A 12,337-nucleotide genomic window follows, 5' to 3' on the forward strand; every position below is an offset into this window, starting at 1 on the left:
CTAATTTCTCACTCTGGTGTGCAGATTATGGATTGGCAGTGGCCACTGCTATTCATATGTGCCGGTGGGTGTAATATATGAAACTATTATTTTCCCTCAATTTATTTCTGCACAGATGGATGAAAAGCAATATTATTAATTGGCAAGCCAAAGCAGCACTGAGTCCATGTTACAATGAGCACCTGTTTTCGTTGGATTCAAATATATTGAATACTATTTAAATGGTTTGCATTTAGGTATTTGGCATGGCCATGCAGTTTTTAAAAAGCAAAGCACACTGAACTGTACTGCATGGTACTGAAAAATGCCATAAAGGTTGATTGATTTAACCATGGCGAATTCTTCCCTTTCTCCTTGCCCCATTTAGCAATGATGGCCTTAATTCCATTCCCCCATACGTCGCCGTACATCTTGGCTATCATTAAATGTCGTAAGCCGAAATGATAATGCATAAATGTTAACAAATTTCACAGCATACCAAGCACACTTAACTGCGGGGCACCCACACCCGATTCCTCATGGCTTTCAACATCGGATTCATTTTACATGCATGGCAATAGACAGACAATGGCAGTATGCCCCGACACGCCCCCTTTTATCCTTCGGATGCTGGGATTTGATTTGAAAATTGTAAATGCGGTCACGTATGTTATTATATCAAATATCTTTCATGGTTATGTTTAGATGCTTACATTTCTTGCAGCCATCTCTCTCACTTTTCCCACTCGCTTTCGGCCTTCAATAAATTGACTTTTGTATTCGCATTTTGAAATTGTCGCACATGGAGCACACGCACACATATATATTCAATAAATATATACACACTGTGCATCTTGTGCGTTTCAAGTTTGCAAAATTTGAATTTATATTGAGGTTTTCGTTCTCCTTTTGGGCACACTATATAATTAAATCATTTTACGACATTCGAAATCCTTTAAGGCTAATCATAACATGAAAGCTTATTATGGCTTTGACTAACAGGTTTAAATTCTGATTGCCATCGCAATCAAATTGGCTGGTACCTTTTGACCTTTCATCTGGCTTAATACACTGCAGAAAATGTGCGTCGCTTAGTTGAAACAAGGCATCGTTTACTTATTAAAATGTGTAACTATTCATTGTGGAATAATTTGGGAACTATCAATATATAATACATTCACAAAAATATAACGTTTGTCTGTCCTGCCAAAATTGAATTTACTTGCACAGGTTAGCAATTGGTATCTGACAGTCGAAACACTCGACTGAAGCCTTCCACCTTTTTTAAATTTGAATGGCTCGCACACTAAGGCCACTACTTGCCACAACTGCTCAGGTTGTTTTAAAGTAAAATGAGCCCAGTCAGAAGAGGCCTCTTCGTGACGATTCCCTGGAGAGTGGAGAGTGAAGGGAAATGTGCCTATCATTGCTGCATGTCAATGCTGGCGAAATGTATCTTTCACGCTCAATTTATTTGTAATGATGTCGACAGCAGAGCCTCTGTGGGAAAAGCCAACGGTGGCAAGAAATCCAGCAGAAGTTGATGGTGGGTGGTAAAAAAAGCGAGAAAAAAGGAAAACGTATGGCAGCTATGGCACATTAGTGGCGCCACGAAAAATCCCCAATCATAAAGTGAGCGGACTCGTGGCAACTTTTCGCGAACGCATTTTTCATGTCGGAAAAATCCTTGGGTCTGGGCCAAATGATATCCCTTGGGGGCGGGACAGTGGGAGGGGCGGATGAAATAGCCGCATGTGTAGCTCTAATGAAATAAACATGTTTATTAGATACAAATGCGAGTCAGAGGGCCTCGTTTTTTCCCCGTTTTTCTTTTTTTTTTTGCCATTGCGGTTGCTATAGCCTTTTTTCGATGTTTACAGTGCGTATGATTAATATTAAGAGTAGCTGCCTTGCACCTGTCCGCTTTGTAATTAATTGAATTATTTTTCTCAGGACGTGGCCAGTGGAAACGGCGAGCAGCAGGACTCAAAAAGCACAGCCAGTCCGATGGAATTATAAATTCAAGGGGCATCAAAAATAGCGGAAATGCAATTAAAATTGTGCAAGCTCCACGGCACCCGGCAAAAGTGTCGGTCTGTGAGTGTGGCTTAGAAAAATTACCAACAGCTACTTAGACAGCAGCATGAAAAGCATAAAAAGCATAAAAAGCTGCACAACTTGCCGGAGTCCTGCAGGCGAGCTGAGAACCATATTATGCTTAATTAAGCTGCTTTCTCCGCCCTTTTGCAACTTCGATGCTGGAAAAGTGCGGCGTGGCAGGACCAACAAGGTGAGGATTAGCCGAGTGCCGCTGCTTAAATTGCGGAATAGTGAATAGTCAAGTGAAACTTGTGATATTTCAAGAGAGTGCTGAGTGCTAAGTCGATGTTGTAGTAAAAATATTTTGGTCATGTAATAATTCAGGCCTACCTATGTTTATAGACAATCGGTCAGGTAATATTTAATTATCTCCATATAATACTAATCCTTTTTATTAATCACTGTTCATGTATCGTCATGGGCAGGGAAAGCATTGTGTGTGCATTGTAATCATTTATTTAATTAGTTGATCAAAAGATTCGGTCGAATAGCACTTACAGCTCAATCGGAAACAAGCAAATCGGTTTAAGCTATTAAAATTAATCCATTAAAAATAAAAAGGCCAAGGGGTAAATAAACTGAAGGGCAGGCAGGTAGCATCCGCCGAGTAATCGTATCCATTCAGAGCGGCATGCTAATGAGGTTAATGTTTGCATTGAACCCAAAAAATGGCGAGTGCCAAGCCATCCCAACCATCTCGTCCTGGCGTCCTGGCCTCCTGGCCTTCTGGCCTCCCAGCCTCATCCTCGTCTTTCCGCCAACTGCCATCATAAGCGAATCGTGGGATTTTGAAATGTGTGTGCAGAAAAAGTCGGGCAAACAAACGGACAAACAGCAGGGGAAGACTTGAAGAGACCAACTAATCAAGGTAATGAAATCAGTTTTATTTCAGCTTATTTTTCTCTTTTTTCCCACCAACCCACCGAACGAGGCCCACAAACAAACCTCCAGGAGCGGGAATGCAGTGAAAAGTGTTCGCCAGCGGGATTGGGGCTTTTAACCCATCCCAACATCGTCTGGCATGGGGCTCCCACGTGGTTTATCATCCGACTGTCTGTTTGGGGTTGTTTATATTAGAAATTAAAAATATTAAATATTCTTAAAGCCAATGCTAAACTTCTACATCTTTCAAGCCGCTTTTTTCTGCAACTTGTAGTCACATCACATAGCAATAATATGGCAATAACTAAGAAAAAGGCGATTGTAGTGTGTAGCTTGTTCTGTTTACACTGACATATTGAAACGGCCCATATTATTTCCAATTTGGTTTCGGTTGGTTGGGACTCTTCCAACATTTGGAAGTTAAATTCCACAAAATAGCCTCAGTTTTCTTGCATAAACTCTTACTTTTCTACCATCTCTCTCGAATTCATTGCTTTAACTACACTTGTCACACACACACTACTTTTCCGCTCATGAACTGCTGATGGCAGAACAAACTTGCAACCACTATAAACTTTGAGCCACCGACACACATTGAGTCCGGGACGGGACTCAATTTCGCTCGACAACAATCGGACGGAGCTCCACGGCCGAGGAGCAAACTTGCTCCTGCTCCGAGTTCAGCTGCTCCTGCTGCTCCTGCTGATCCTGATACGGTCTTCATGCTTGTTTCACATTTCCGCTTACTTGAAATTATTAATTACCGAAATTCCAGGAGACGACAACCATCTGGACGGGCTGTCGGTCGGTGCTTGGGAAATCTTGTCAGCAATTCAATTAGTGGGCACTTGCATTTATCTTATTTAAATACAGCATACTTTCCGACTGCCGCATGCAGTGCAGGTGGTTGTGTGTGCGAGTGCTTGCGTGTGTTGGTGTTGTGATTGCGATTGCGATTGTATTGGTGTCGCCATGGAAACGACAAGGACTCGAAGGACTGGAAGCGAACTCGTGACTTATGCAGTGACGCAACCAATTACGGCTTAGGGGCAACTGTAGCTGCAACTGCTGTCTCGCCGTCTTCCTCACACCATCTTCCACTTCCGCTTCCATCGTCCTTTATCCTTCGTCCTTCGGCTTGCACATGGGTGTGGGTGTGGGTGTGGGTGTGTGTGTGCTGCGGCTGACTGTGTCTGCTCGGTGTCTGCCTTCTAACCCGACATGCCCACAAAAACTATGTCAAACGAGTCTCTGCGATACACTCAAAATCCGGCGAGTGGAATACGATTTTTCGGCTTAACTGCGGCTGATAAGTCGAGGGAAATGCCGCAGCAGCGATTGTCTGAAAGTTTCTTAATTAAATATGATATGACTGCCAGCCAATCATCAGCCACGGTCAGGTATAATTGTAGTCGAGAACTTCCTTTGCTGCTGTTGTTGACAGCGAAAGCGAAAAATGTCAACCAGACTGCAAGTTTGTTGCTTAAACAGAACTCAAACTAGTAAGTCGAGCGCTTGGTTTTGAAAATAACACCTTTTACGCTTTAGTTTTAGGTGTAATAGTAAATTTAAGGCACAGAACCATAAGCTACCCACTTTCACTTCAGAATTTCAAAAGAAATATTTTTAAAACTTACGAGCTCTGCTTAAATGTTAGTCGGTCTGAATTAAGGCAAATATTTTAGTGACGAAACTTGGCTGGCCAAGCCACTTAGGTAAATTGGCCAACTAAGTTCGTTTGCAGGGGTCGTCGCAATTTATTTTTCCTCTTAACAGGTTCTGTTTTTGTTTGGGGTAGTTACTTATCTGATTTGTTTGCGGTTGTGGTGTGCGTGAGCTGCCAAGAAATTGACGACGTCAATGGAGGAACCAAGATTGGGGTGGAAAGATTGTCAATGAGTTTTCAATTCTGTCTGGCAGCTTCATCGTTTTAATTAGGTAAAATCACTACAGATCACAGTTTGAGCTGCCGAATGACTAAATACCTTTCAGTTACATCTATACGAGTAAGCAGTAAAACATTTTAGGTAAGGCATTCCAAACATTTATTTAAAAACAATTGGTGTCGTAAACCCGTTTGTTTTGAAGCCAAAGAAAAAAAATAAATGTTTTATTTGACAAACAGGCAAAATTAATCAGTTCAATTTGACGCTTCATTGATTAAAAAACAATCCCCTGTGGCCACGGCCACCGCCGCCGTCATATTCATACACTTAATTAAATTTGTGGCTGGCGAAAGTGAAATGTAACGACATTCGGCGGCGGTACGTGAAATGTTCGTTATTAGTGTAAACAACATTTCGTATATTTTCAAATGGAAGTAGACTCGCCTGGCCAGTCTGGGATTGGGTCAGAGGTCACACATGGCGTATGAAATATGCGCCGCACTGGCCACAGGTAAAATTGTCACGTTTTTAATTAAACGAACGCCCAAAGACCAACAACCAGCGCACAATCGTCCAATAATCAATGGCTCGTCCGTGACAATAACACGGGTTAAATATATATAAAAATATAATTAAAACTCAAAATAAAACCTTTATTGGCTGCGTGCCTGAAATGTGTAACTGAAACATTTCATAATGGCTTAACCACTTGTCGGAATTCCATCAGTCAATGCAACAGTTGGCTCCGCCAATTCCCAGTACATTATAATCCAATAGAAAACATTTAAGTACTTTATGGGTTATTTACTTAGGTTCTCCACCGAGTGCGGGGTGATCTTTTCCAGGGGTCTTTGGGAATCGCTAATTAGAGGGTATCTGATAGTCGAGCTGCTGATTTGTATTAAAAAAACGTTGAATCCTGTGTTCCTAGACATGCAGCGTACTATAATTATCATTATTGATTTTAGGCCAGAACACTTTCACCGCCGATCCACGTAACTAATTAGAGGGTATCTGATAGCCGAGCTGCTGATTTGAATAAACATTGAATCCTGTGTTCTTAGACATGCAGCCTACTAAAATTGATCGATATTGATTTTAGGCCAGAGCACTTTCACCGCCGACCCATGTAGCTAATTATAGGGTATCTGAAGTCGAGCTGCTGATTTGAATAAACGTTGAATCCTGTGTTCTTAGACATGCAGCCTACTAAAGTTGATCGATATTGATTTTAAGCCAGAACACTTTCACCGTCGATCCACGTAGCTAATTAGAGGGTATCTGATAGTCGAGCTGCTGATTTGAATAAACGTTGAATCCTGTTTTCTTAGACATGCAGCCTACTATAATTGATCGATATTGATTTTAAGCCAGAGCACTTTCACCGTTGTTAAACTATTTTTTATTTTCGGCCAGCGGCTTTAAAACAGCTTTATCTTTGACCTGATTCTGGAAATGGAGCACTGAGCCTATTGTAGCGGACACACGCAATCACACACCCAGCCACGCCCACTTTTGACAAGTCATTTGGCAGCTCGTTGAAAAAAAGGGGGCCAACTTAATTGTGTCACCCAGCTTTCAGCCCTAATTTGAGAGCCAAGACGATGGTGAACGACGATACAGCAATTAACGAGGTACAAAATCATTTCATTGTGTTTGCCAAGCGCTGCGACCCAAAGCCCCCAAAAGCCAGCGGCGATAAGTTTTTTTATTACACCTGAGTGGGGGGCCCACTATCTCTTTGTGTGTATGTCTGCGTGTGTGTGTGTGTGTGTGTGCCAGGACTCATTAAAAGCGAAAGAGACGCTCATTACCTGGCCGAGAGCAGACAGAGCAGCAAACGAACCCGCCGCCCTCACAGGACAACAAACGATTTTTGAGCCGGCGACTTTTCGCTCCAACACCCAAAACCCCACACTGAACGCGGTGTTTACGTGGATAAGGATGCGTGTGGTGTTGGGTTTTAATTACCTTCGGTTCACCGCCGTTCGGCTCGTTGTTTAAGTAATTGTTTGCCATTAGTTAAAATGTTTTCATTTTGCACCGGACTCGAGCCCGGTCCGGACGCACATACGAGTCCATGTGGCATCATCAAATTTGTAACCTGTCAGAGCGGAAATTTTATGAAAACAACTCGTTTTCTGTTTCTTAGTTAAACGCATTAAGCCGAATGCTCTATCGAAAATGCTCATTCAAGCTCTACTGCTGCAGACATAATATAATGAATTACAAAAAGCTATGCTATATGGAAAACTTGCCTTAACTTACATGAAATACTTTCCCATATCTGGCGACCCTAGCAATCTGGGCAATAAAGCTCTGCTCGTCGGAGTGTACATTTCATGTTTCAGCAGTCTACAGACACAAAGCCGACACGACATATCGCCTCGAAAACTCGGGAGAAACCATTCCCGATTCAATTCCCACATCCCCACTTTTGTCGATCTTTCGCAGACATTCCTTCGCCGGAATGGCCTTTGTAGCGCGTCGGAGCAGCGATGGTAGGGTGGTGGATCGCCAGCCGGTGTCTAGTCGGGGCAGCGTACGTCCAGCTTCCCAGTCGGACATTAGTGACGAGGATTCGGAGTCGGTGGTGGGCTACACAAACCGCACCTATGGAGCTCCCACTGTGAGGTATGTTGGCCAGGGAGACGATCGTGACGCAGTGGAAGTCCAGCCGGAAACTAAGATCGAGGCGGATACGGACAGCCTTAAATACGAGGATTTTCTGGAGGATCACGCCGACATCTCGGACAGCGAAGCGGATTCCATTGCCAGCTTCTGCAAGGAACTGGACGCGGAGGAGGCCAACGATGCCTTGCTTAGTGGCATGGTGAGCTTCACGGACGGGCAGCCGAAAGGTGTGGCTGAAGCGGATGCAACAGATGTGGGTCAACGGGGCATGAACAAGGGGGATGAGGCACCTGCCACGGATACGGAGACCGTGATAAACTTCGATCACGATGTGCAGAGCCTGAGCTCCTTTGACAGCTGCACGCCAACGGTGACACAGCGCGGTGAGGATGTCGACAACTTGGACAATATTAGCAACAGGACATTTTTCAATCAGGACGAGCAGGACAGCATCAGCACCAGGACCTTCTTAAAGCAGGACAAGCTGGATGGGCTGAGCGGCAGGACCTTCCACAAGCAGGCCTCCTTGAAGGAGAAGAGCAAGCACTCGCCCTCGTGCCGCGAGGCGGATCAGGGTCAGATGTCCAGTCGCACATACGACCTGAGCAATCGGAGTACCAACCGCATCTACGACAACTCCTCGATGTCCACGCGCAGCTGGTCGGACATGTACCGCGTCGCGCTGCAGCCCTCCGATGGACGCAGCAACGTTGTGCCCTCTCTGAAACTAGCCAGCGTCGTCTCGGATTCGTCCACGTACTACAAGCAGATAACTGAGGAGCACAAGGAGCGCCAAGGCCAGGAGACCTTCGAGGACTGGAAGGCGCGTAAGGCGGCCGAGAAGCAGAAGAATCTGCTGGCCGCCAAGCAGGAGCGGGAGAAGCGGGAGGCGGAGGCGGCGTTGCGCCAGAAATGTGCCCAGGAGCGCTTCCAGGAGTGGTGTCGCCACAAGGAGCAGCAGCAACAGCAGAAGAAGGCTCCCACCTCCAGCCCGCCAGGTTCGAGCAACTACTCGCCCTCGACCTCCAGTTTGGGTTCCATATCCGGCTCTAGCACCGGTCCTACGAGGAAGGTGCCGGCGGAGCTCGCAAAGAAGCGGCTCCAGGAGTGGGAGCGCGTCAAGAAGGAGCAGCAGCAGCTGGAAAGAGAACGACTGCGCAGACTGCAGGGCAACAAGCAGAAGGAGGAGGAGGAACGCCGCCAGCGCTCCCAAGGCGCCTGGCAGAACTGGATGAAACAGGTGGACAAGCGGGCCAAGCCGGTGCCCCTCAATCAGGGCTTCGACACGCTGCGCGGCACCATTTCCAACATCTACATTAACCCAGTGCAGTGGGTGTCCAACATCGATCCCCAGGATGCGGGGCGCAGTCGTTAGAGTTCCCCCAGGAGCACTCTCACCTTCGTTAGTCCATCGCCCATTCACGCTGAAATGCAGTGCCTGCAAAACCAATGGGAACGACTCGTGCAGGAAGACAGGACAAGATCACCTCGGTTGCTGGGCCAGCAAACTGATTTTAATTCTACTACACATTGTACACGACTTTTGATTAGTGGCGGTGGATCCCACTTTGTTTTACCTTCGCAAGTTACTCAATAAACCACAAGATCAGCAGCTTTAATTACAATTGCGTTCATATTCATATTATTTAAATGTCTCTTCCGAATATGGCAATCAAAGTCGTCCAAGTGGACAGTGCGGCACCACTTAACAAGTCCATTTCAAGGAGGCTAATAAAAGGCCAGCTCAGTGCGTCGCATGAAGAGAGCCCCTAACGATAACCTTTGGTCCGGGCGTGTTATGGTTATGCTCCGCCAGCTCCTCCTCCAGCTCCACCTCCTCCTCCAGCTCCACCCGTGCTCCAGAGCCTGAGGACACTGCACTTCCTTGTTGGCCATTCGGCCCCTTTATTCTGGGCACCATTTCCGTGTTTGTTTCAGCGCCCATCCACCCGCCCACAATTGTGTGCGTTTGTGTCAATTTCGGTTTTTATTATTTATTTGCCCGGTCCATGGTCCATGGGGAGTCAGGCAGGTGGTGGAGCAGGCTTAATTAAGCTTTTCTCCACCCACCCGGAGCGGCCCAGTTTTATTTATGCAATTAACCAAAGCCTCGTGTAATATAGTCCCGTTAGGTAAAAATCTTTGATTAATTGTAGTTTTGTTTACACGATGGCAGCGAGTCAGACCTGATTATGTGGGCCATCTGACAGGTTCCAAAGGGGATTTGTGTGCGTGTGTGTGTGTGTGTGTGTGTGTTGGAGGGTCCTTTCAGGTGATTAGTCCTTTAGTTGGCTGGCAATTTGTTTACACGTTCTGTGAGCTCGCCTAATCGCCTGCAGGCCTCTCGTCATTAGCACTATCATTACTTTGTGAGGTCCCGATAATGCTTTCAATCCAAAATGGCCAAGATATGTTCCTGGAATGCGCCTCCTTGGGCTAATTGTGTGGTAAGTGATAAATAAATGAGTGGGCATTTTGTGGCTCGTCAATGGAAACAAGTAGTTGGGTGTTTCATTTGCTGCCACTTACCAAATTCGATAAACTTGCTCCGCAATGGATTACTCATATGCAACTTTGTACAGGCCACAAGTTGATGTCCTTTCTGCGAGTTTTTGTAATTTTTATTTTGGCTGCTCGGCCATAAACCTCAATGTGAAATCGTAAAACTTAGGGACAACTGCTAAACGGGCTGCTTCTCATATGGCAATGGCGTAATCACGGCTGGCACAATGACAAAATGCTCATGCGGTCCCTGATTTTTACGACTGGCCATAAATTAGCGAACCATTTTCAGTATAGGCTTGCAGAAAACGTTCTTGCCTGCAAATATTTAAAAGCGTTTGCAAAGCATTTAAATAACAATTAAGGGCACGCACGCAGCCGCAAACAATATAAAACAATTATTGTAAAACAAAATCCACAATGCGGATTAGCGCACTTTTGCGGGTTCGTAGCGTTTTAAATGCAAATCAAAGGCAGCAACACACACAAAAAAAAAGCACTGGAAATTAGTACAAATGCGAGAGCTTGCCAATAATTATAATAAATAACCACAGAAAATGTTTCGGAATGATTTTGCACCACAATTGAGAGCGAACAAAAGAAAATTAATAATAAATCTCAAAATGCTCATTAACTTAATTACTGTGTTTATTTTCATTGCCCTTCCTGTTCGCCATTGAGTCCCCTTTTTCCCCAGGACACGATTTCCCCCACCCCTCGTCCTGTGTGCTGAAATGCTTTCCTTTTGTGCGTCACGCAATTTTTTGGGGCCCCAAACAATTCGGTTGATAAACAACTCAACGCCGAAAAAATAGCCGCAAAACATGAAGAAATTGCGCGTCTTTAACCTTAATGTGTATTTAAGTAATGTTAATTGTACTCAAGCTGCCAGATCCATTCGCTGCCAAAACTGGCGCCACTGCTCGGGATTCCTTTTTTCGCTCCTGCCTTCAACTTGTAATTATGCTAATATATAAGTTTGCTCCGGGTGGCGTATCTAAACTCGTATAATTGTGCACACTTAATTGAATTTACAGAACGAGGGTAAGCAAGCCAGAAATTCGTTTCGAGCACTAATCGTGCGTTTTATAGTTACTCCAGCTCGTGGAATCGAATTTCTATAGAACTTTGGTTCTAACAAAAACTGGGTAAAAGTACAAAGTGTTTATGCTAACTGTAATTTTGACACAAATGCGCTGATCAAAGGTATAGAGTATAGTTCATATTAAATCCTGCGTTTCTCTGAGTACACATAGTACATATTTAAAAGTTAAAGAGCCATGTTCGCAATGAAAGCCTGTCATGTGGGGGAATTACATACATATTTTCATTATTTTTCGCAGCAAGCCAACGTGCAACGCCACCAGGGCGCATAATAACCCAGAAAAACATTTTGACATTATTAGAATCGAAGGTATTTAGGTCATTTGGGCAATGGCTTCGGTTAACGTTACCCAATCTCCGGTGAGGTAAATGCATATTTACAACACTTTAACCTTGAGATTTATATGGATTATATGCAAAAATGTCTGTCAGATATACCCATGGGTCATGGCACTCCGCCACTCGGGCTGGAAAAACCATGCGAGAGAAAAATCCATGAAAATGCACTAAAGTGGAGGAAACAAGCAACTCACGTAAGCCGAATGGTGCTGCGGTTGCACCTGTTTTGGCATGTTTGAAAATTCCTGGAAACAAATGTAATAAAAACTAGCCGTAATACACGCGCACACCCATACACAGCCAGGACCTGGCACACACACACACACACACACACACACACACACTGGCACCGACTGGAAAGGGCTTTTATTAGCCTGAGCTTTTTGAAGAGTTTTCCGAGTTGTATTTTCTAATTTTGGCTTTGCTTTGATGGTTTGGTTTTGCGTGCTAGGCAGCACTTAAAGATTTCTTAATGAAAGCAATTTTTTGTTTTATTTCAAATTTGTAGCCGCTTTTAATTTGGTTTTTTAGTGCCCAGTTAGACGTATTTGTAATTTATGCTCCTAAGACCTTTGACTGATTTAAAGTGTCTTGCAAATAACTCAGCCAAGGAATGCTACAAATAAATTCTGTATTTTATACGGTTTTGGTATGATTACTTACCAAATTAAAGGCTATTTCCAATATCATTGTATAAATCAGAACAAGTATCCATTTTCGAATAGATCAATCGCAAATATTACTATTTAAAGACGTATTTTACTTAACCCTTTAAACTTTTGTTTATTTTATAAATATACCTGTCCATTCGGCAATTCGCTTACAATCTCATGTACATGTGATGCTTACAAATATTCATTAATATTGGTATTTGGTAAATTTATTTGTGTGTGTGTGTGTGTGTACATGAT

General features: G+C 44.1%; 1 protein-coding gene across 1 annotated transcript; it reads left to right on the top strand.

The window, feature by feature from the left end:
• Positions 1-7,212: 7,212 nt before the first annotated feature.
• On the top strand, positions 7,213-9,088 carry LOC6543368 (inner centromere protein A). The gene has a single exon (XM_001968791.3). The coding sequence runs from the start codon at positions 7,318-7,320 to the stop codon at positions 8,854-8,856; it is 1,539 nt and encodes a 512-aa protein (XP_001968827.1). The 5' UTR covers positions 7,213-7,317; the 3' UTR covers positions 8,857-9,088.
• The last annotated feature ends 3,249 nt before the right edge of the window (positions 9,089-12,337 follow it).

The sequence above is a fragment of the Drosophila erecta genome, unplaced genomic scaffold (genome assembly GCF_003286155.1).
Source record: "Drosophila erecta strain 14021-0224.00,06,07 unplaced genomic scaffold, DereRS2 tig00000055-arrow-pilon, whole genome shotgun sequence".
NCBI lineage: Eukaryota > Metazoa > Arthropoda > Insecta > Diptera > Drosophilidae > Drosophila > Drosophila erecta.